Raw genomic sequence first — 24,299 nt, forward strand, 5'->3', positions numbered from 1 at the left:
GACCAAATTTCACATTCATAAGTGTAAATTTACTAGTAAAAAACCCAATTTTATGGTTTTGTTAACTGAAATAGGTATTTATATTGATAGTATTCGAGACTCTATGAATAATAAAGCTTTAAGAACTCTGAAAGCTTGGGAATTTTACAATATATTTATTTGATTTTGCATATGCATACATGTGTGTGTATTAGGGCTGGGCGATTAATCGAAAAATAATCGAAATCGACATTCAGAACCTATAATCGTTAAAATTTTTCCAGGAAGATTATTTCAATTACTTTCCCTTTAAAAAACACAAGCGCTCCGTTCCGTTATTCCGCCGACATGTCGATGGAGAGCTTAAACAGTATTTATACAGTAAAAAGTATTTACAGGATATACAAGGGTAATTTTATTTAGAGGAGATACTGCTTATTTTCTACTTTTAATATGAAAAACATTGAAAATTATTTATTTTGTTTCCAATAGTGCAAGTTATTTATTTTCACTAATTTAAGAAAAATGTGACTTTTCGTTTTAAGCAATGCTTGCTTTAATTTCAGTTGTTCAACACTGATGTTCAATTAATAATCATAGATCGTAGATAGTGTGTTTCCTTCAATTATTTTAAAATCAAGTAATGCACCCTTCATCCAAAAATCTCTCGCTTGTAATATGTGAACATATTTACTGTACAAAACTTGTCAGTGAACTATGAGGGCAAAAAATAATTATTATATAAATATAATTAAATATAATTTTATTAATAAATAAAATAATCGTTCATTAATCGTAATCGGGTTAAAATGTTCAATTAATCGAGATTTTGATTCTAAGCCAAATTGCCCAGCCCTAGTGTGTATATATATATATATATGTGTGTATTTTGTATTTTGTTTTTGAAGTGTAATACTTTCCTCCCCCTGGCAAGTATTTTTGTTTGTTATTTGTCTTTCTTTCTTTCTTTCTTTTCCTTTTCTTATTTCTGATAACATGTTATATGTTATTGTTCTTTGAATAAAAAAAAAAAAACCTATCTGGGAACTAATTTCAGGCGCTGTGTGATATTACTGCGCCTGCTGCGTCCATATTACGGCAGCAAACTTCCTTGACTATTACGCCGGAATGGAAGTGTAGTTCCTAATCTTATCGGCCTTGAAAATCACAGCTTTCCATTTTCCGCCGGTCTTAGTACACGATATAACTACAGAAGAGTCAAGTTTTAAATAGAACAAATACCGAAACTCGTTGGTCATTTTTGAACGTGATGCTATTGGTCTGATAGGATTCAATGATCTATGCTAAGCTATGCTAAAAGTGATATCTCCAGAACAGGAGAACGGCTGAATGGATCTCATATTTCATAATTATTAGAGTTTTAATTATTTTACTTTACGCTGTGTAGTAAAATTACAGTAAGTATCTTTTATTTTGGTTAAAAGTTATTGTGACAACAGGTTTACAGATGCTTTTCATTACAGATCTAATGAAATACTGTAATCATCTGTCCACAAATGTTACAAATTATGCAAATGTGAAAATAAAGCGTAAGTGGCACACATTACAAAGGTTTCAGAGATTGAGTTAAATGCATTTACAATGAATCAAGCTGCTCTGAGATGCTATATTAATGCATTTGTGATTAAATTAAATTAGTATAGATAGCTTTCCAATATTTTAGTTTTGAAAAATCAATATTTGGACAACACTAATTCCAAGTGTTTTTTCTGGCTTTCAGGCTCATTGTTAGACTGTCTTGAAGAGACCGGAGACGATGTAGTCTGTGTGAACTCCATCAAGCAGTCCGGTGCCATTATTATGAATGAACCAGCAGGGCACTTTTGCTCCTTTCTTCACATCCTGTCTGAAGTCTTTCTGCCAACCCCTGTTGAAACAGAATAACGCAGTATTATGGTATAATCAACCTTTTATGTTCAACCCTGCAAATGATATACAATGTCCTAATTAACCTGGTAACTACAAGCTCTTGTCCCTTCACAAACATCATAGCATCTGGTTTGTTTGGATCCTCTCCTGGAAACGTTTCGCTCACTTCAAACTGCAGTCCATGGTAGAACTGACCTAAAGAGACATCAGACATCAGAGATAATGCACTATAAAAGTAATATTTCAGACTAAAGGTCCTTGCATACTGAGTCTGAAATTACCGAAAATTTCACATGTTAACATATAAAAATGACCTCATTACACACTACTTCTGAAACTTTTTACATCATAAAAATTAAAGACAAATTTTGCTGAATATAAAAAAGCGCATACGAACAAATCTGATTTAGTGTGCATGGACCTTCAGAGTTAAGTGGACAGTATTTATGGCTTTGAGTTACAGTCAGACTCTTTGGTGACTAAACTTAAACTAGATAAGACAAACTTTGAAGTTGGCTTGAGAAAGCTGGACCAGAAAGTTTGAAAAGGTCTGAACAGTTCAAAAAAGTTTAAGAAGTTTAAAAAGTTTTAAATTTGAGGGTTTTCAGTCTGACATAGTTTGAAGTTCAAAGTAGTTTTAAAAGTCTAATGTTTCCTATAGATAGCTAGCTAGATAGATATAGGTATATAGCATGTTTTTAGCATGATTAGCATGATGGTAGCATGTTTTCAACATTAATAACATGTTGTTAGCATGTTTCTAGTATGATTAACATTTTACTAGCATGTTGTTAACACGATTACCAAGTTGCTATCATGTTTTTAACATGATCAGCATGTTTCTAACACAATTAACAAAGTTGCTAGTATGTTTCTAACAATACGCAAGTTGCTAGCATGTTTTTAACATGATTAGCATGTTGCTATCACGTTTCTGGCATGATTAGCAAGTTGCTAGCATGTTTCTAGCATGATTAGGAAATTGCTAGCATGTTTCTAGCATAATTAACAAGTTGCTAGCCTGTTTCTAGCATGATAAGCAAGTTGCTAGCATGTTTCTAACATATTTAACAAGTTGCTCACATGATTACCAAGTTGCTAGCATGTTTCTAGAATTATTAACAAGTTTATAGCATGTTTTAACATGATTAACATGTTGCTAGCATGTTTTTAGCATGATTAGCATGTTCCTAGCATGTTTTTAAGATTATTAGCAATTTGCTACTATGTTTCTAGCATGATTTGCAAGTTACTAGTATGATTCTAGCATGATTAACAATGCTAACAACATGCTAGTAACTTGCTAGCATGATTAATGCATGATTACCAAGTTGCTACCATGTTTCTAACATGATTAGCAAATTTGCTAGTATGTTTCTGACATGATAAGCAAGTTGCTAACATGTTTTTAACACAATTAGCATGTCGCTATCATGTTTCTAGTATGATTAGCAAGTTGCTAACATGTTTCTAGCATGACTAACAATTTGCTAGCATGTTTCTAGCATTATTTACAAGTTGCTAGCATGTTTTAAGCATGATTAACAAGTTGTTAGCATGAATAACAAGTTGCTAACATGATTACCAGGTTGCTGGCATGTTTGTAGCATTATTAACAAGTTGATAGCATGTTTTTAGCATGATTAGCATGTTGCTAGCATGTTTCTAACATTATTATCCCCATTCATTTCCATTGTTAGTGGCTCACTGTAACCATAATTTTGGATTTTAAAGAAGAAGAGGGATGAGTTTAAATTATTTTTGTTTAGCTTAAGTTTAGCTTAACTTCTACTCAACCTGGAATATTCCTTAAACCCTCTGGGCCTCTTCAGTCAAAATTTACAGAAAACTTTTATATTTTACATTTTAAACATTTTTTACTTCATTGGAATGAACACACACACACACACACACACACACACACACACACATAAACATTGGATAAGTTAAAGGGTATATTGCATAGTATCATAAAATCCTGTCAAAACTCTGAACAGTGATCAAAAATATTATTGAACAAAAATATATATCACATTAATTTTTACCATGAAGGGACCAAATGTGACCCAAAAATGAAGAGACCCAGAGGGTTAATGTGACATATCGTGTGGTAAGTTCTTTAGATGTTTTACCAAGCAGGCCGTGGACATTGCTTGAAAAGAGGTGACTGTCCAGAGTGTAGAAGCCGAGGTAGTCTTGATGAAACGGGTGCTTCTGCCAGACCTTGTGCAGGATAATAAGAAACTTGACTGAGTTTCTCAAAGTCACTGTTAAACTACGGCCTTTGATCACCTGCAGATCCATGCTGGAGAAAGAAGGAGAAAGTTCTGTCAGGAGTCTTTCCCCTGTCGATTTTTAAGGGTACACATTTCTGATATCCTACATCTTACTTGGGTCCTTTAACTGTGGCAGTATCAGTCCAGAAGAATTTAGCCTGTTTTCCCTGATCAGACACTGAGATCTCCTTTGTGCTCACCATCAGTCTGATACCAAACTTCTCATGAATGATTCCAAAGCGGCCAAAGTAGGTGTGCATCTTGTTTCCTGGGATGACTTTCTTATCCCCAATGGTTTGGCCATTGACCACGATACCTGTGGAGCACCAAGGAACCGAATATAAACTCTAGAACTGTAGACATTGTGGATATCCGTGATTTAAAATATAAGCAATTATAAGGCATTTACACACCATTTATCTGTTGGTTTCCCTGAAATGTCTCTGTGGTGCTTGACTGTCATTCGACAAATTTACAACGTCTCGTTTCATTTATTAACTATTATTTATTATTATTTATCATTGAGCTGAAGAGCAGCACTGGACAGCTTTAAACACCCTTACCAAAAATAAGTATAATTCAAGTTTATTTTATTATGTATACTTAAGTAAAGTTAAAGTATATTTTAAGTAAACTTTATGTTGTAAGTATACAAATATCTGTGTACAGTTGTACAGTACTTTTAAGTGTACTATTTCAATGCTCATTGGGACTAAATTGACCCACATTCTAGTATATAAAAGTATACTTTTAAGTGTACTATTTCAATACTCGTTGGGACTAAATTGGTCCACTTTCTAGTATATAAAATTATACTTTTAAGTGTACTATTTCAATACTCGTTGGGACTAAATTGGTCCACTTTCTAGTATATAAAAGTATACTCATAAGTTTTCTTTAAGTGAACTTCACATCATACTTTATGTATACTACTATGTCCATATTTAGGTATTAATTTGTATATATTTTGTAAAACAGAAAGGTTCTTTAGAGGTTAAAGGTACACTCCACTTTTTTTGGAAATAGGCTCATTCTCCAACTCCCCCTGAGTTAATAAGTTGAGTTTTACTGTTTTTAAATCCATTCAGCCGTTTGCCTGTTCTGGCGATAACACTTTTAGCATAGCTTAGCATAGATCATTGAATCCTATGAGACCAGTAGCATCGCGTTCAAAATTGACCAACGAGTTTCAATATTTTTTCTATTTAAAACTTGACTCTTCTGTAGTTATATCATGTACTAATACCGGTGGAAAATGTAAAGCTGCGACTTTCTAGGCCGATAAGATTAGGAACTACACTTCCATTATATTCCATAATAGTCAAGGAAGTTTGCTGCTGTAATATGGACGCAGCAGGCGCAGTAATATCACGCAGTGCCTGAAAGTAGTTCCCAGCTAGGTTAGCATTTGCACATGTGCTGCGTGATATTATTGCACCTGCACAATGGGAGTGTAGTTCCTGATCTTATCGGCCTAGAAAATCGCGGCTTTACATTTTCCGCCAGTATTAGTACACGATATAACTGCAGAAGAGTCAAGTTTTAAATAGGACAAATATCGAAACTCGTTGGTCATTTTTGAACGCGATGCTATTGGTCTAATAGGATTCAATGATCTATGCTAAGCTATGCTAAAAGTGATATCGCCAGAACAGGAGAACGGCTGAATGGATTTCAAAGCGGTAAAACTCAACTTATTAACTCGGGGGAAGTTGGAGAATGAGCCTATTTCCAAAAAAAGTGGAGTGTTCCTTTAAGGGTTCTTGATGGAACCATTTAGACCAACAAGGTTCTTCTATGGCATCGTGAAGCACCTTTATTTTTAAGAGTGTATGTTCTTGTGAAGCTATGCTGTGCTGAATATCATGGACTTTTCTGATGAAACAGCAAGTTGTTCTCACCTGTAAGTGGGTCTCTAACCAGGTTGAAGATGGTACCAGGTTTCTCATCGATGTTGAAGCACACAGCGTCGTTCTGATCTGGCATCTCAATGATGAAGTGTGGATCTCCATCAACTGTTAACATTGGCAGATTGTAAGAAGAGCACTGCTGATGTGACTTTACCAACATTTCACATTCAGTAGATGTTACATTTACCGTAATATGTGGGCATACTGCTGCTGGTGTAGCTGGGCGGTGCAAAGTTGTAACTGACCGGTGCGGCGCTGTAACCTGCAAATGTGGCAATGATTGAACTAATGATGTTTATGTATTTGCATTTTTTATTTTAGAAGGAGTGGAAACTGTGACCCGTGATGTCAGACTTTAACAACAATGTTAATATTTGCTAGTGTAAGGCTTACTGTATCTTTGAAGCTTTCCTCGTTCCTCTGTGAATCAATATTGAGAAAAGTGTGAGGGTCATGTAACCAGTTGCAAGTGTTTGTTTTTTCTGCTGTGCCATTTCCATGAGTTTTGGCAAACATCTACTTGCTGTTTGATAGTTTAGCCATACCTTCAGTCAGCTTGTCAGCAATAAAAGTGTCGTTTTTGGTCTCATCTTGAGGTTTAGTGACGACCATGGAGGTGAGCGGTGTAACAAAGTTGTACTTTAACGAAAGACTAAGAGCTTCTTCAGTGGCATTTCCTTTCTCCTCTGGGGTACCCTTGTCTCTGTCAGAAAATAGCCTTGTGTTATAATTGAATTTAATGCAAATGTTCTGGTTAGAAGATCACGAATGAGTAAAATCAAATCAGTAAATATAGACCAATTACAGTCATACTAGTCATTTCCACATTGAATTAAACTATATAGAGAACTGTTGATCACTAAAGAAAGCTATTTCAAGCAGACTTTTTATCCAAGAGCTCCTGGATGGTCAGATACGCCCAGAGACGCTCGGTGAAGTCCCCAAAGATATACTCTTCTTCAGGAAATATGGTTTCCCACTTTGGAGTATTTGCTTGACCCTTCAGCTCAAAGTTATTTTCGAACTGTTGCAAAACAAACAAAGTGGGATTCGTTTTATAAGTCTATTATAAGTTAAGTTAACACACCCCAAGGATATAAATGAAGCTACAGTTTACGGATTCATTGGTGATGCAATGTCTCCATTGTTAAGTTGGCTTGAGAACTTACCGAAATGCTATTTAAACTTACAGTTATTCTTCTTCTTCTGAAACTGAATTGATCAACTCTAACTCCTCCTAGAGCTTTAACTCTATAAACTCCAAACTCAGCCCAGATCTTCAGATTGATCTCACTGAGTGTGCTATATCTTTTCTAACTGATTGGACTAAAAATGACGACTGGAAAGATCCCATCGACTTACACTGAGCGAATGTTCAAATGAGCCAAGACTTTTCAAACTCCAAGAATCCATTGAGACTCAATTAAGCTTCCCTTCTGTGTACTATTTTTCTAATCCATTCAAACTCATTCAAACTGACTTGTTAATCATGTTTACAACATGCCAGTAACTTGCTAATCATGTTAAAAACATGCTAGTAACTTGCTAATTATTCTTGAAACAAGCTAGCAACTTGCTAATCATGCACTTGCTAATCATGTTAAAATCATGCTATCAACTTGTTAATCATGCTAGAAACATGTTCACAACTTGCTAATCATTTTAAAACCATGCTAACAACATGTTAATCATGCTAGAAACATGCTAGCAACTTGGTAATCATGCTAGAATCATGGTAGCAACTTCATAATCATGTTAAAAACATGCTAGTGTAACGCTCTGGCGGTAGAATGGAGGAGAAAGAGGCAAGAATATCAAATAATAGTTGTTTTAATAAAGTCCACGATGACACATACACGGTGATGACGATAAGGGTAGTTCCAATCACACGTAACAAATATGCACGTTCACGTTCACTTCAATAGCAGACAAAGGAAATGGGGATAACACAAGACTTAAATACTAGAAGGAATAATTAGGGAGAACTGAAACAGGTGTGTAGCAATTAATGAATAACCATGGGAACAAATGAGGAACTAAATCAACAGACAGGAACCAAGGTGTGACATGTCGCCCCTCCCGGAAAGGCGCGTCCTCGCGCCGACAAAGAGTCCAACAGAGGAGGGAGGGTGGGGGTTCAGGAGGCGGGCGTGGGGCAGGCGAAGGGCAGGTAATGGGAAAGGGGTAAAGTTCAGGAGGCCAGGGTGGAGTAGATGGAGGAAGGAGCCAGGGAGGAGCCCGAAGCAGGAGGAGCCAGATGGTAGGCCAGAGCCCAGCCAGGAAGACGCCCCAGGGCGGAGTCGAGGGAGGGAGGAGCCATGGTGGAGAGCTGGAGAACGACACCCTGGGGACGAGCGACGGAGAAGAAGCCTCTGGCGGAAGTGAGCCAGGTGCGGCCGAGCAGATGGAGAGGCAGGGTGACACTGCAGGTCTGGAGGGCCAAGGTGACGCAGATGGCTCAGGGGACCGAGGCAGAGCTGGGGTTCCGGAAGACCGCAGTGAAACCGGAGCGACAGAGGACATAGGCGGAGCTGGAGGGAAGGAGGAGCCTGACAGAGCCGGAGGGACAGAGTGACGAGGTGAAGCCGGAGGAATGGAGTCCTGAGGCGGTGGCTGGTCGACGACTGACCCAGGCGGAGCCGGAGAGACGAGGGAGCCCGGTGGAGCTGGTGGGATGACGGGCCACGGTGGAGATGAGGGAGCCAGGAGCCAAGGCGGGGCCGAAGGGTCGGAGGACCGAGGTGGAGTCCCGGACTCGGAAGATGTAGGCAGAGCTTTGGGAACGACACGCCAAGGCGGAGCTGGAGCCTGGATGTCCCATGATGGGTCCACACCCCTAGATGGTGCTGCCTGAGGGTGAGCTGTGGGACAGACTGGCTGTGGCAGAGACAGGGCTGAAGGACTGGCTGGCTTGAGTGGTGGCGGGAGAGGGAGACTGGGTGGGAACTTCGGAGACATTGCAGAACTGGATGGAACCAGCGGAGATTCTGAAGAACTGGATGAGACTGGCGGAGATTCTGGACAGCTGGATGGAGTTTTCGGAGATTCTGGAAGACTGGATGTGACTGGCGGAGATTCTGGACGGCTGGGCGGAACCAGCGGGGACTCAAGACGGCTGGGCGGAACCAGCGGGGGCTCAAGACGGCTGGGCGGAACCAGCGGGGACTCAAGACGGCTGGGCGGAACCAGCGGGGGCTCAAGACGGCTGGGCGGAACCAGCGGGGGCTCAAGACAGCTGGGCGGAACCAGCGGGAATTCGGGAGGACTGGAAATCATCTCCTCAGACCAGTCAATTAAATCCACTTCAAAAATTTCCAACAACTCATAATAGCTACCACAGCGCAGTTGTAACTCACCCTCAGGATTAGGAGTGTGGACGGGGCTTCCATCTAAGCCCTCGATCTCCACGAGAACTCCCTCGGTGATGCTAGCCGGCTCACACACCTGGTCAGTCGCGATGTCCTCTGTCGCTTTAAGTGCGGCAGATCGTGGCGCTGCGGCTGCGGTGGGCTCTGGCTGGTGCTCCGTGCTGCAGGGTGATGATAACTGGCTGGGCTCTGGATCGGGAGTGGGGCTGGAGAAGTCTTCCTGAACGGGACAGACGGAGGAATACAGTCTATTACTCTCCAGCACCCACTCCACGTAGGCGGCGAAATCCTCCCTGGGACCGTTCGCTGGTAGGCGTGCCTTACACGACTCGCTCAGGCTGGTGTGATAGAAAACCCTGAGCGAGCGATCCGGGAAGTGTGTAAGACACGCCAGATCTAAAAAGTCCCTTGTGTGGTCCTCCAGCGAACGGTCCTGTTGCTCCATGCAGAGGAGTTGGACTGCTGGCAGATCCATTCCGGGAGAGGGAAGAAAAACAAAAAGGAAAAAAACTGAAACAAAAGGAGGAAAAAACGCGGCAAATAAACTGTTGTTCGGTCTGCTATTCTGTAACGCTCTGGCGGTAGAACGGAGGAGAAAGAGGCAAGAATATCAAATAATAGTTGTTTTAAAGTCCACGATGACACATACACGGTGATGACGATAAGGGTAGTTCCAATCACACGTAACAAATATGCACGTTCACGTTCACTTCAATAGCAGACAAAGGAAATGGGGATAACACAAGACTTAAATACTAGAAGGAATAATTAGGGAGAACTGAAACAGGTGTGTAGCAATTAATGAATAACCATGGGAACAAATGAGGAACTAAATCAACAGACAGGAACCAAGGTGTGACAGCTAGTAACTTGGTAATCATGCTATAATCATGCTATCAACTTGTTAATCATGATAGAAACGTGCTAGTAACTTGCTAATCATTTTAAAACCATGCTAACAACATGTTAATCATGCTAGAAACATGCTAGCAACTTGGTAATCATGCTATAATCATGCTATCAACTTGTTAATCATGATAGAAACGTGCAAGTAACTTGCTAATCATTTTAAAACCATGCTAACAACATGTTAATCATGCTAGAAACATGCTAGTAACTTGGTAATCATGCTATCAACTTGTTAATCATGATAGAAACATGCTAGTAACTTGCTAATCATTTTAAAACAATGCTAACAACATGTTAATCATGCTAGAAACATGCTAGCAACTTGGTAATCATGCTAGAATCATGGTAGCAACTTCATAATCATGTTAAAAACATGCTAGTAACTTGGTAATCATGCTATAATCATGCTATCAACTTGTTAATCATGACAGAAACGTGCTAGCAACTTGTTAATCATGTTAACAACATGCCCGTAAATTGCTAATCATTTTAGAAACATGCTAGCAACTTGATAATCATGCTAGAAACATGCTAGCAACATGCTAATTATGCTAGAAGCTTGCTAGGAACATGTTAGAAACAAGCTAGCAACTTGCTAGTCATTTTAAAACCATGCTAACAACATGTTAATCATGTTAAAAACATGCTAGTAACTTGGTAATCATGCTATAATCATGCTATCAACTTGTTGATCATGCTAGAAACATGTTCACAATTTGCTAATCATTTTAAAAACATGCTAGCAACTTGGTAATCATGTTAAAATATGCTAGTAACTTGGTAATCATGCTATAATCATGCTATCAACTTGTTAATCATGCTAGAAACATGCTAGCAAGTTGATAATGATGCTAAAACATGTTAGTAACTTGCTAATCATGCTAGAATCATGCTAGCAACTTGTTAATCATGCTAGAAACATGCTAGCAACTTGGATAATGATGGTAATCATGCTAGAATCATGCTAGCAACTTGATAATCATGTTAAAAACATGCTAGTAACTTGGTAATCATGTTAGAATAATGCTAGCAACTTGTTAATCATGCTAGAAACATGCTAGCAACTTGGATAATGATGCTAAAACATGCTAGTAACTTGGCAATCATGCTATCAACTTGTTAATCACACCAGAAACATGCTAGCAACTTGATAATGATGTTAAAAACATGCTAGCAACTTGCTAATCATGTTAACCACATGTTATCAACATACTAATCATGCTAGAAACATGCTAGAAATTTGCTAATCATGCGACAAACCAGCTATTAACTTTCTAATCATGTTAAAACATGCTAGCACCATGTTTATTGTGTTAAAAACATGCTAGCAGCTTGTTATCTAGGCTTTTAAAACTTCTTTAAACTTCAACTTATTTCAGACTGAAACGCCTCAAACTTAAAACTTGGAAATCTTTTTAAACTTCTTAAACTTTTTTTAAACTGTTCAGACTTTTTAATACTTATCAAACTTTCTGGTCCAGCTTTCTCAAGCAAACTCTAAAGTTGGTCTTGACAAACTTTTTAGTCAAAAAACTGCAACAGAGGCTCAACCAATGGTCTGTTTAACAACAGGAGGCACAGAAGTTACGCATTCCTCCTAAATTGTTTGTAATGCTAAAGGCATTTTATTTTTATTTATTTATCAAGGAGATGTTATGCTTTTATGCTCATTTTATACATTGAACCACCAATGTCCACATTTATAATTTAGAGCTTTGAACTATGTGTACATGTGACAGGTTGGAGTATTTACTCACCCCTTGTGCAAATATTTCAATTGCAAAGTTGTCTATTTCATTTAGGTCATTAAGTCGGCCAGCGACCATGATCTCAGAGCCGTTGTATAGCTCTTTAAAACGGCTTCTTGTCAGCGAGTTAACCATGTGGTCTGGATAGCGGAAATGCACATCTGAGAGTAGAGGACTTGACACTTCTTCATAAAATCCCTTAAAAAAACATTAGAAAAACATTAGCAGTATTTTCCTGAAAGTCAGCTTTACTAATAAGGCCAGCATCTTACCATTTAAAGTATAATCACAATTGCACTAGATTGTTATGTGATTGATGGATGCACATTTCCCAATTCGATTCCAATTCACAAGGTTTCGATTTGATTTAATCATTTAATTGAATAATTTCATTTGGGTATATTTCCAAGGAAGCTTGTCACAGGAAAAATTTTTTTTATTGAAAATGACATTTAATGAAAACTTAACTTAAAAAAGGTAATTGCTTTTAACTTGCAGTTTATAACTCTCTCTCTCAAAAAAAAAAAACTTGCTATTTTTATCTCTAGACTGAAATGAGCTTCTATATATATTTCAGTTATAATGTCTATTTTGTTTTTCTGAAATTCTCTGGCAGCTATTCCGTCATTGATTCAGGAACCCTTTATTTTGGTATATTACAAAATACTAAAACATTATTTTCCTTTATTAATTTACATGAATAATAATAATAATAAAACTAAACTAACAACAGGGTCAAAACTATGCAGTTCAAAGGCCATTTATTTAGCAGATACATTAACCAACATTACCAAATTATAAAGTTACATCTCTTAAATGTAAAACCTGATATGTGACCCTGGACCACAAAACCAGTCATAAGGGTCAATTTTTGGAAATTGAGATTTATACATCATCTGACAGCTGAATAAATAAGCTTTCCATTGGTGTATGGTTTGTTAGGATAGGACAATATTTAGCCCAATATACAACTATTTTAAAATGTAAATTCTGAGGGTGCAAAAAAATCTAAATGTTGAGAAAATCACCTTTAAAGTTGTCCAAATGAAGGTCTTAGCAATGCATATTACTATTCAAAAATTAGGTTTTTACAAAATATATTCATGGAACATAATTTTTTACTTAATATTCTAATGATTTTTGCTATAAAAGAAAAATCGATCATTTTGACCCATACAATGTATTTTTAATATTCAATAAATAATAATAATAACAACAGTGGTGGTAACATATTAAAATATTTTGTATCAAAAAGTATTGATGACTAAAAGGTAAAACACTGGAAAAATGGATGTTGAGATTGTTTGAAAAAAAAAATAAAAATAATAATGGCTAAAAAAAGAGCTAGTTTCGCTACCTGCAGCTGAAGTGGAGCATCCGAGTCTTCATAAATCCTGCGAACCAGGCCATTGTTCTGCTTGCTTAAAGTATCCAAAAATCCATAGTTGGCATCTTTACCGAAGGCCAAACTGAACAGAGTGATATTACCATCAATGGCATCACGAATGCTCTCTTGGATCTGAGGAAGTGTTCTTGGAACTAAAAATGAGTAAGATTTGTGATTCCATAACAGAAAACAGAAAGAACAACAGCCTTGAATAACTGATTAACCTAATCTGCTTTTGAGCTAAACTTTTTACTTTAGTTTTAGTCACTAGGGCTGTTTACTGTAGGTTATCTTTGAGGATGTTTCTAGGCAATGTTGTTCCTTAAGAAAAATCATGGAAAGTTTTTGGAAGTTGTTGGTGTGTGCATATACGTACAATTGTTTGGTTCCCCATCAGTCAGCAAAAATATCATCAGCACCATGTTCTTTGGGGCTGTACCGTTACGCCGCTCTTCGTACAGCATCTCAACACCATGTATGACAGCATTATGCAGTTCAGTACCTGAGACAAAAACAAAAGTGCTCACGTCACAACATTTCGTAGTTTATTACAGATAATACAAACATTCCAGACTTTCAGTGTGAACAACTGCACATCGGAAAATGATTGTAAACGTGTTTCATCTGCTTAAAGTAGGGCCAAAATCATAACTGTCGATTATTCCCTTGAAATTGTAATTGCGATTATTAATTACGATTATCACAATTTATATAGATTGATGTTTTAAATAGCTTTACACTATTGTTTGAAGCAACTGCATGCCATAATTTTTTATACAAATAAAAAAAGAAGCTGAAAATACTCTTCCTGAAATACCTTTAGTGCTTTTCTCGTTGCCACAAATGTCAACGATACATTGGATTGGTTTCTTTATATAAAGAAAGTACGAATATGCAATATGCATAGGGATATGCCGGTATCAGTTTTCATGTTGCAATTAATTGATAATCCTTTTGTCACGGTATGCAGTATTATCATGATATTGAAATTTATTTGCAAAAAAAAGTGTTGTCATAATACAGTATAACGGGTTTAATAACTATTTTCATGTAACAAAACATAACTGAACATTTAAATACAATAAAGCAATCCACAGATATTGCACAAATTAAAGTGAAAAAGTGATAAAGACCAATAGGTATCACTTTACAGTAATTTCTTAGTTAATGCGTTAAAATTCACACTGAGCAATAGCTACATTTGCTACATAAGTTATTAATCTTTGTTAAAACTCTTAGTTGATGTTAGCTCATTAAATAACACAGTTGCAACTTTTGATTTGAACAATTTTTTATTAAATATTGGAATTACCTAAAAATAATGAATGTTTAGAAGAATTTTTCAGTGAGCTCCTTCTTAGTCACTCTTAGTACTGTTACAATGCACATGTTTCCGCGTGGATTACGTCAAAGACTATAGAATACCAAAGACATGTCACTCGTGTAGTTTTGAATGGGGAACAATGAAATGGTCATCATGGCCGCGAAGCTCCGCCTTCTTAGTGAAAGGGCCAATCGTTGATTAGTAAAGTCAGCGCGTCACTGCATCTGCCGTTAGAAGTCCCGGTTGCTATAGAAACAGCCGGCGCTCTAAAACGTGCGTTCAGTACTGCGCATGCGCACTGGCTCATCTAGCCGGAAAAATAACGATATTTTTTAACGCTTTTTTAACGCTATTCAACCACAAGGAACAATATTTATGAGGCAGTTCTTGTTGGATTTCTTTGGAGATTTCAAATATGAAATTTAATCGTAAGTTTGGCGAACAGTTTTGGAGAATTTGATGTTTCCCCATTCAAAGAGATAGGAGCTGCACTTTTATGTCCGAGATGCGTTTCAAAGATGGCCGCCGAGTGACGTGACTTGTCTTAAAAGGACTTTGATTACGTACAATTATTCTTTTATAATTTTGTTCAGTGAAAACTTCAAAGCCTTGTGTATTTCATATTCATACTTACTACCAATAACTTCAATTGTTTTGACATACTCCTGTGCTGCTTTCACATTTTCCTGCGTCGCTTTGCTTAAATGTGGCCGCCATACAACGAAGGAGGTTGAAAATACGATGATGGCAAAGTAGTCCTCCTCTGGGAGTTCACCCAGAATGGTCACCAAAGCCTCTTTAGTCTCATTTCGACAACAAACACAGACAAAAGTCCACACTAATGACAATCTGATATTGAAAACCATCCTTCCTCATCAAACAGACCTCAAAACTCACCTGTGCCAATTTATTCCCCACCATAGAGTAGCTGTTGTCTATCACAAAAACAACCATCTTTGGTACTCGTGGAAGGTTAGCTGGTGCGAAAAAATGCACAAAGTATCCGTTCACAATCTGTAGGCGATAAACATATTATGCACAGTTTTTGATTTATTGGAAAAGCACAAAGGAAAAGGAAATGGCATGTTACATGATTTCACACATTTCTTTATCATCTTAATGATATCTGACCTGAATATCACCAATGTCATGAGCACGGTTGACATCATACTTAATGAAGAAATCTCCATCAATTATTGTCCCGTCACACTCTGTGCATTTCCTCTGTTGATCCAGTGTTGGAGAGAAGGACACATGGGCCTGAACAATGGATAAAATTATTAGCATTATTATTACTACCAGTGTTATATAGTATACTAATAATGCTTTCTACTAGTATGAGGTTGTATCCATCCATGAAAAGATACTTGATTACTCACCTTCTTGTCAGTGACAGTTTTCTCCACTAGAGGGAGCAACTCATTGGTCATGAATGTACCATAGGCGTCCACAAATGCAATTCCCTGAGGTTCGTAGATATCTGCTACAATCTGTGGATGAAGGACACAACATATTATGGCTATTTTATTAAAAAATTTCCTAAAAAAATACAGATTTGTTTGTTCCTTCGTCAGATTTGGTGAAATAGAGCATTATATCACTGTCTCACCAATGGATCAGTGAATGGGTGCCGTTAGAATGAGAGTCCAAAAGCTGATAAAAACATCACAATAATCCACAAGTAATCCACACCACTCCAGTCCATCAATTATCGCTTTCCCCCCAAACATTTTTATTTTTATTTTTTAATAAATTGCAAGCCACCACCAGGATTTTTGATCATTTTCACAAACTTTTTCACGGCCCGCAAAATATTTTTTTGTATGAATATCTAAACAATATATCAAGAGAAAGAACATACCCAGATAGCACACATATGTCTATGAGATCTAGCAATGCATATTACGTCTCTTGATCTGGAAAGCATCTGCTGTGTACAAACGTCTGTCAGTTTTACATACAATCTAAAGCAGATACATCTTAAAGACATCTAATAGATGTCTATTTGACATCTGATAGGAACAACCAGTAGACGTATTGCAGATGAGCACACTACGTAAAAAATATGTCTTGCAGATGTAAATGCAGACGTCAAATAGACATCTCCGAGATGTATGTGTGCTACCCTGGTGAAAAAAAAAACAGATAAAACCAGCCTAGGCTGGTTGGCTGGTTTTAGCTGGTCAACCAGTCTGGTTTTAGCTAATCATATCGGGTCAGCAGTCTGGTTTTAGAGGGATTTTGGCCACTTTTCCAGCCTGGCCAGGCTGGTCTTAGCTGGTCAGGGTGGGAAACCACCAGCTAAAACCGGCTTGGCCAGGGTGGGAGACCAGCTAAAACAGCTAAGATCAGCCAACCAGTCTAGGCTGGTTTTAGCAGTTTTTTCCCCTGCAGGGTATCAGGGTAGTCTCTGCTTCTAAACAAACAAACAAATATATATATACCCTGGTTTTAGAGGGGTTTTGGACACTTTTCCAGCCTGGCCAGACTGGTCAGGCTGGGAAACCACCAGCTAAAACCAACCTGACCAGCCTGGCGAGGCTGGGAGACCATCTTAAACCAGCTAAGACCAGCCAACCAGCCTAGGCTGGTTTTAGCTGTTTTTTTTCACCAGGTATTCTACCTTCATTCTTTTTTTTAATCAACACTTGTGTGAGTACATTTCATGAAAAAACAACATTTTGAACAAAAAGATGAGAAAATTGTGTTTTTGTCTCAGACCACATCTGGATCCGGATTAAGAACGGTGATCTATGGATCGCTTCCATCAACACATCTAAAGCTTGAACAGTCCTAAACCACTTCCTGAATCGACATTTCATTCGGTACAGTGAAAACACAGAGAGTCTGTAAAAAGAGTTATGAAAAGAAAGTTAAAGGTCCCATATTGTCAAAACTGAAATTTCTTGTCTTTTTTTCATGATAACTGAGGTCTAGGGGCTATGTAACTACCATATAAGTTTCAAAACAGTCAATCCGCAGTAAAATGCACACAGCCTGCATAAAGTAGCTGTGCCTTTTCCCGAACCGATGTGACTTCTTTAAAAATGTGACGTCCGATCTACTCAGACACCACCCCGAGCACCAACCACAGTCCCACCCTCCTTTTGCCAAACCCCCAGACAACATCGCGTCCATGCAATTGCTGAGCAGCAACAGGGAAACAATTCGAGAAAATCGCTGTTCAGTCGATAGATGTCGAAACTACATCATTGCACAGGCTTCCGAACAACATTAATATAAAAGACCAGTGGCACGTCAACTTCAGCCTCTTTCACACAGCCATTCTGGAAAATACACGGATAATGTGTCCCGTGATTTATTCCGGAATTGTTTGATTTGGTTCATTCACACAGCGGTTTTCCGGAATCTGTGTGTGCTTTACACACAACCCGAAAAGATCCCGTAAAGACATGTGACATTTGGATGTGAGATGTAATGCGATGCATACGTTTTCACTAAACTTAAACTAAACTGGCGAACAATCTGCGCATCAGTGCTGATAGTGAGGAGCTCCCTGATCGCTGCTTCATTCCACTTTGCACATATTTTTTCATTGTGAAGAGTCGCACAATAACATTTGGTTCTGGCTTTTGTTCACACAGCGCTCGTTCCCGTAATTTTCCAGAATCAGTGCGCAGTGTGAAAGGGGCTTTACTAAAGCAATAGTTACGTAGCTTACTGCATTCTGTGTTTGAATTAGAAAAAACATTAATTATCATTCTGAAACATCCTCAGGCTAGGCTACAGCATACATGACCGTAGTTACTTGTGATTGGCCTGGCTGTGCGTCACTCAGAAAACAACAGGCCAATCAGAAGAGAGACTCATGAATATTAATTAGACGAGCCAAAATCGACCTGTTCTTGACAGAGCTCCTAAAAAAGGAGCTGTAATAATATATTGAAATGGATTTTGGCACTTATACCGCAAACATATATTCTTAAGGACATCAACAACTAAAATAAACCTCCAGAAATGTGTACAATATGTGACCTTTAACCTCTTGTGAAGCTAAAAGCTGTGTGTTTCTAGTAAACAAATCCATCAAGACGTTTTTAACCGCAAACAATAGCTTTCAGCTAAAATACGAGTCTTCTACACATAATATGGCTTTCTCAAGTGGTTCCCCATTCATTGGTGAGCAAGTGATGGAATGCTAAATTTATTCAAATCTGTTCCGATGAAGAAACAAACTCATCTACATTTTTGATGGCCTGAGGGTGAGTATATATCAGCAAACTATTCCTTTAACATAAAGATTTTAAGTTTACATTTTAATGCAAAAAATGCTATAGGGTAGACTGGGTACAGTTGGTACAGGGTTACATTTGAGACACCTTTAATAACTTACGTGCTCAACAAGTCTGATCTGTGATATTTACTTCGCCCTCGAAAGCGCCCAGCCAGTTTTTTTCTAAGGTAAGTTATTCACTTCACTACGTCCCTTCCACATTGAGTAGATTCTCATCCTTACATGACTGTTAACATTTTCATAAACCTTAATCTGTGCTCTAAAAACTGACATATTCATTGTATAGTCATTGTAAAATCTAGAGAAATGTTCGAGGTGATCAGCAGGATATAGTTGAGAGACACAACATTTACAGTTGAGTATGAATGATCTATTATGTTTATTGGGTTAGCTATTGTTTGTATTTGATCTGTTTTATTATTGCTGTTTGCAAATTCATTGTTTTTTACTGTTACTTTTCAAGTTCATCTGTTACTTTTAAAATGATGAACTGAAATATTGCATCGCTGTTTGCCAGTATTGTAGAATGTTTTACAAGATAATCAAATAAAATACTGAATGGAAATAAAAACAGCTGAAATTTCATTTTTAAAGGTATTTCACATTTGCAATGAATTGCTTAGGCAGCTTTACAGCATTACAGATAGGTGTCTTAACTGTACTCGGGTGCTGTTTCAGAATAAAACTGTTCATGGATGTACTTATGGATGTTAATAATTATTAACATTTGAATAAAAAAGTAAAGTAAATGTCATATGAGAAATCACTTCTTTTCAGTCCCTAGTTTTGGTGTGGCAATGGAAAAAGCAAAAAGTGCACCAACTGTATCCGGTCTATCCTACTTCGCAGTTATGATGTTATAAAATCTGCTGTGGTTAGTAATGAACCTCAAAGTGCTGGACCAGCTGTTTGGGTTTGACTCTGATCATGAGTTCATATTTGCTAGAATGTCGCTTAAGAAGTTCCTCATGGGTGAGAATAAATATGACACTGCTCTCTGCTGCGACGTTCACGGAAACAGAAAACTTCTCCATTTTTCTACCCGAAGCCCTGGAACAGCAGAACACCAGTTAGTTAAAAATAAAGGTTCTTCACGATGCCATAGAAAAACCTCTTTTGTGTAAATGGTTCCATAGACAACCTTTAACATCCGAAGAACCTTTCTGTGTAACAAAAGGTTCTTTGTGGCAAAGGAAGGTTCTTCAGATTATAAAAAGGTAAGAACCTTTGACTGAATGGTTCTTCTGTGGCATCGCTGTGAAGAACCTTTTAAAGCACCTTTATATTTAAAAGTGTACATTAGCAATAAGCAGTGTAAAGTTCACATTGTCTTTGTTTTTCTAATCTCACTTGACTAAACCAGCAGTCTGGCCAGATGACACGGCCTTCTGATACTGCTGCTTGGCCTTCTCCTTTTCCTTCACCACACCTGTGTATGTCTTGCCATCAATCTCCCTTAAAAAATATGAAAATTATGTCACAACATGTAGAAATAATTTCTGAAGCTGAATCAGATGGGAAAGGACTGACATGCTGAAGTTGGTGATAAAGGAGGTCTTGGGTAACTCCACCTCAAAGGACACTTCCTGTGAGATGTTGGCCTTATTGCGAGCTTTAGTGGTCATGACAGTGTGGGCGAAGCGTGACGTCACTTTGCAGTCCACCTTAATGCTCTGCACCTCTATCTGAAAGGCAGAAGGCATAAAAACACACAGAGGCAAATAAGGAGTTTCAGACCTATCACTTATCCGTCACATGGTAAACTTGCTGTAACAAAAGCATTTTATGTCTTTAGGCAGTCTCTTAAAAAATTTTTTGGAAAGGATGTTGCAACTGTGATTACTTTTATTGACTTACACTGCAGTCACTTCAGAATGAGATTCAGCTTGTAAATTAACTCCTTTTATTCATGTAGAATATAACAATATGACTTCAAATTCATTTATATATGTTGAAATGAATAATAAATAAATTGAATAATCCTTAAATTAATCACTTCAAATAAACCTTCCAATCACACAGTCTTGATAGACAAACTTGTGTAAGATGTAACGAAGAGTTCCCACCTCAGCGCTGCTCACACTTCGCTTCTGTGAGAAGACAATCAGAAAATTCATTTTAGATGTAAGAGATTTTGTATACTAAAGACTAAACACACGAAAAACAGCTGCTGGCTTCTAATTCTTGAAATATAATTTCAGTAGTGTACATCAGTGGTTCTCAACCATTTTGATTTAAAGAGTCTTTTTGGAGATACTTTCTTTGGTATTTCTGTTGTACTTATGACTTTTTTTTATTAACAGAAAATATTTTAAGTAACTGGTCCTTTTGGAAATTTGCTGAGGCCAACTTATTGAAAACCACTGTTTTACATAATCATATAAGACATATGGAATATAAGACTTTTAGCAACATTGTTGCAATACCTTTAAGAGTCTGGTTGTGCTGGAATTGCTGATCTGGAGGGACATAAGAGGACACATTACTGTACGCAAACACATGTACAGATACACCTAAAGTGGTGCTTTTGGCCTCTGACTGAACAGTAAATATATATTTTTAAAATTTATATTTTCGTTTTTATTTAAATTTTTGCCTATGGCAAAAATTCTCCAAAATTAAGTATATGTAAAAAAAATAATTAATAAAGTTCATTTCATTTAAACATAACCAAACAAATATCAGCAGGACTGCATAATTGATATTCATTTTTCAAATAAACAATAGGCTTTATTATAGGTGTATTAAATTAACTGACCATTTTTAGACGCAATATTGTACATTTGGACTGTTTTTACACTATTTGAACAAATTTGGTGAGTCAATGATTCATTGACCTGTGATTTAGCTTCCTATATAATATCATATAATTTTTTTCCCAACATTTCATGTCTGTGTTCAAAATGTTACATTTAGAACATGAATCTCATCACTGTAAAATCCAATAGTTTATCTTACTTAGAAATAGTTGCTTATCTTTACTTAGTTGCTACACTTACTAGGTTTTATTAAGTTACAGCTACTTTCAAGACAAATAAGACAATTTACTTACAGCTTTAAGTAAAGGTTACTTAAAATATTCAGGTAGCCACAAAGGAACCAACAACTTTTATAAAGCAGTGAGAGGCAGCAATGCACTAGTACTGTATGTTGGTAATGTGCAAAATAACAACAGAAGAAGAAGAAAAGAAACGTTTTTGAAGAGTCTTAATACACTAATTTCCTCCATGTTTGCAGTTATCTTTCTTTCACTAGTTTTCCAAAGTCATCTTGAATGTTGAACTTTCAATACAACTGAAATATTTGAGAGCACATCGCTTAAGCTGACTTCATAAATTGATGCTTATTTAAAAAAATAAATAAACTTACTATAATAGTGATTAGTGTTCCCTTTGGTTGGGCACTTGGAACTTTGTTTATTTTGTTAGAACTTTCTATTGATGTAGAAATGCATCATGAAATCAGAGTTATTTGATTTCAAGGGAAGAAAAATAATAAGTACATCGCTTTTAGAAAGTGATCTCTCTTCTAATTAAATCATTATATATATATATATATTATATTTATATATCATTAGCTGTGTTTTACATGCTTACCAGTGATCCTTTATTATTTTATTGTTCTTTATAAACACCTTGAGAAACTTTTAACTGGGTTGATACAGTTTTATACTTTTAATATTTGCGGTAATATGCTTGAGTCACACACAGACTTTAACATTCAGCACGCAAATCACAACAATGGTAACAATTCAGTTTTGTTTATTTTTATTAATTGTAACAATAACCATTGTATTTGCTCTTTTGTTGTGCTGCAAGACAGCAAATAAAATTGGCAAATAAAAACAACAACTTCAGTTATGCCATTGCATAATTTATTAATGCCGCAAGGCATTCTGGAAGTCAGTGAGTAGCTATACTCACTGCAAATTGATATTACAAAACATTTTAAGTTAAATGAACTGATTTGTTTTAAGTTCACATTACTTAATTTTTTTAAGGGCAACTAGTTTCCTCATGTTTTTTAAGTAAATTCAACTTATCTGGGTTTAGAGCTTTGTTTGAGGGCAGGTATTCAAGTAAAAAAAGGCACTCCTCATATTTTTAAACATAAAGTGATATACTCTTAATCATTTAATTCATTACAAGAATTAGCACTATACAGTACACTAAAAGGCTGTTATACCATTGAAATGAAATCAAAATCTTTTTACACTGCAATTACAATTGCATAAACAATCATTTCACTCGCATTTGTGACTAAAAACCACTGCGTGCAACTATGAAAAAATATTTAGGAACACCATGTGGGACTGACCCGATCAGCATCTTTGTGTTTGCACTCAGGGGAGCTTCAAAGGTTTCTATGTGTTTTTGCAACGTTGAGTAATGTATCACGGACATATCTTACCAGTCCTTATTTACACTCTCTCTAAACAAAGTGTAGAGAGAGTGTAAATAAGAGATTGATTGTGCAGTGGAGAAAGCTTTTTTAATAATAAGTTTTATTAAGCTTTATTAATACAGCTTTATTAAGTTTTAAGGAAATTTGTAAATGAGATATTAATTTAACTCGACAGTTAAATAAACAAGAAGTTAATATTAGGTGACTTACATTGTCCGACTATAACACTATTGCTTGGTTTTGCTCTATTTCGTCGTCAAAAATAGTCTGAGGAGGTGCGCATTTCCATTCAAACAAAGCAGTCTTTCGTTTATGAATGAATATGCGTTTTTTTAAACAAATCTAGTGAAATGATTCAATTCCCCATTCATAAAGACACTTGCACAAGTGCTCCTAAAAAAGAGAAGTAAGCATATAGAGCCCTGCCAAAACGTCTGTGCATGGCCCTGACTATACAGATAATTCTATAATGACTACGTTGTCCATTTTTAATACTGAATTGACATTGAAGACTGTAGCTCAGAATGTTACTGATGGTAATAAGCCACTTCATTAATGCAGCCAAACATAAGTGAATGACAACAAAACCAGACTTACCCATTGCTCATTTCCCTTTGAGATGAACAGGGTCTCAAAAGCCCCTGAAGAAAAACATACGCACACAAACACGCAGAATATCCACCCTGCAGACATGCTGAACGTCTACTCGATCGCACCCAGGACTTTCAGACGCTTTAAACCTGTGTACACTTTGAACCAGAACAAATACTTGTTTGAGTGGGAGTGAGGATTTGTGATCTTTGTTCCTAAATTGATCATGAGTGGTATTTTTGTGTAGATATTGTTCTT

At 37.0% G+C, this 24,299-nt stretch overlaps 1 protein-coding gene across 1 annotated transcript; it reads right to left on the reverse strand.

Moving 5' to 3' along the window:
- Positions 1-1,387: 1,387 nt before the first annotated feature.
- itih3a.1 (inter-alpha-trypsin inhibitor heavy chain 3a, tandem duplicate 1) lies at positions 1,388-24,201 on the reverse strand. The gene is made up of 22 exons (XM_073826055.1): positions 24,048-24,201; positions 21,473-21,505; positions 21,113-21,136; positions 20,577-20,731; positions 20,397-20,501; positions 19,934-20,096; positions 16,171-16,281; positions 15,923-16,051; positions 15,689-15,805; positions 15,426-15,594; positions 13,844-13,969; positions 13,438-13,619; positions 12,090-12,278; positions 6,940-7,079; positions 6,601-6,758; positions 6,449-6,475; positions 6,243-6,317; positions 6,047-6,160; positions 4,260-4,461; positions 4,002-4,174; positions 1,953-2,064; positions 1,388-1,867 (listed from the first exon to the last, which is right to left on the reverse strand). Exons 1-22 carry the CDS (start codon positions 24,141-24,143, stop codon positions 1,729-1,731), a joined length of 2,739 nt encoding a protein of 912 aa, XP_073682156.1. The 5' UTR covers positions 24,144-24,201; the 3' UTR covers positions 1,388-1,728.
- Between the last annotated feature and the right edge of the window lie 98 nt (positions 24,202-24,299).

The sequence above is a fragment of the Garra rufa genome, chromosome 20 (assembly GCF_049309525.1).
Source record: "Garra rufa chromosome 20, GarRuf1.0, whole genome shotgun sequence".
In the NCBI taxonomy this organism is placed as follows: domain Eukaryota; kingdom Metazoa; phylum Chordata; class Actinopteri; order Cypriniformes; family Cyprinidae; genus Garra; species Garra rufa.